The 1,460-nt window shown below is 51.0% G+C and overlaps 1 protein-coding gene across 1 annotated transcript; it reads right to left on the minus strand.

Moving 5' to 3' along the window:
* Positions 1-386: 386 nt before the first annotated feature.
* On the minus strand, positions 387-1,139 carry AUEXF2481DRAFT_9059 (uncharacterized protein; the record flags this gene model as incomplete). The annotated part of the gene is made up of 1 exon (XM_013483910.1): positions 387-1,139. The coding sequence occupies one exon, from the start codon at positions 1,137-1,139 to the stop codon at positions 387-389; it is 753 nt and encodes a 250-aa protein (XP_013339364.1).
* Between the last annotated feature and the right edge of the window lie 321 nt (positions 1,140-1,460).

The raw sequence follows: 1,460 nt of genomic DNA on the forward strand, positions 1-1,460 counted from the left end.
TGACAATCAGATATTGTCAGAGCCAGGTTGCCGCTGCTATGAGCAAGATCCTGCATATCATCTGCCTCGATGCATGTGATACTATAAATTGGCTCCCATGATGACGCAGAGTCACAAATGGGCTTTTTAAAGGCACAGTCATTTCTCAGACCGAGCACACACCAAGGGGAGCCGAGGAAAAGGCGACTCTCGGCCGGGTTAATACAGGCTCAATGGGCCACGTTGGTATGATTACTATTTATGCGGACGTAACGTTGCGCATTACAAAAACGTCAAATGGGTATTGTTGGACAAAAGAAAACAGAAAGCCGACGCATCGCTCATGCTGGTGCCCAATAAGGCTACAAGAAGAAACGAGAAGAAAATGATAGATGACCAGCCCCGGATCAATAGAGGCATAGGATGGCGAGGAAACCGCTCAGCAGTATCAGGTAGGACGCGCTGCTGTCTCTGTGGGCTGCTGATGTGTCGAAAGGTGAGCCATCGTTAGAGGTCTCTTTCTGTGTATGCTGAGCAGCTTGAGTCGATTGAGATTTCGATGACAGGGTAGGGTGCATGGTGGCTTCAATCACCGAGGACGGCGTGGTTGTAGCAAAGGCGAGGGAGGTGCCCGTGATGGTCGAGGTCAACCCAGTGAAAACGGCCTCGTCAGTCGATGAGCTTGTGTCTGGTAGTGGTTGAATAGTTGCTGTCGAAATGACGATGCTGGTCATTTCGCTCGACGTGTCGGTCATGATTTGGGTGTTGATTGAAGGCACAGTCGTAAGTATCATAGTGCTCGAGCCGATGGAGATGGACGTTGAGTACTGTGCTGCGACTTGCACGGCGTTGGGGCATAGCTTTGAGACGCCAGAGTCATCGAGGAAGGCGGTGATGATGTTGCTGCTGCCTTTCGCCTGGCTATGGCATGCGGCGTTGACCTTTTTGCTCACTGCGATGAGGGCTGAGATGCAAGAGGTAGAGCATCCTGCCTTCTGTGCAAAGTCGTCACCGGCACAGCCGTCAATCTCAGCGGTGTAGATGATCTCACAAGCACCTGTAAGCCCGCTCACGCGTGGCGTAAAGTCATTGAGTGTGACAGCCGATGCAAGCTGCAGGGTGAGGAGGAAGGCGATAAAGTAGAATACTTGGCGAAACATGTTGTGATGAGGTTGTTATGCTTGTTTGCGCGCGTGATGAAGCTCCGGCTATCAAGAATAAAAGTCGATTGCACCAGGCAAGCTCTCGATGGTGGTAGCGGTGAGTATTGTCGCGTGCCTTGTGTAATGTAATGGAGTGATGTGGTAGAAGATCAAGCTGCAAGGAAGAATCGATTTGAACGTGGAATCTGGATGGGATGCACGGGGGTAGGGCCTGCCTTAAGCGGAGCTGGTCAAAACAAAATCAAGCTCCAAGGATGATTTAGGGAAGGGACGAAGCGATTTGTGCATTGCGGCAGGTCAGTTATACAAGAGCTTTCG

Source organism: Aureobasidium subglaciale (assembly GCF_000721755.1).
Source record: "Aureobasidium subglaciale EXF-2481 unplaced genomic scaffold scaffold_35, whole genome shotgun sequence".
NCBI lineage: Eukaryota > Fungi > Ascomycota > Dothideomycetes > Dothideales > Saccotheciaceae > Aureobasidium > Aureobasidium subglaciale.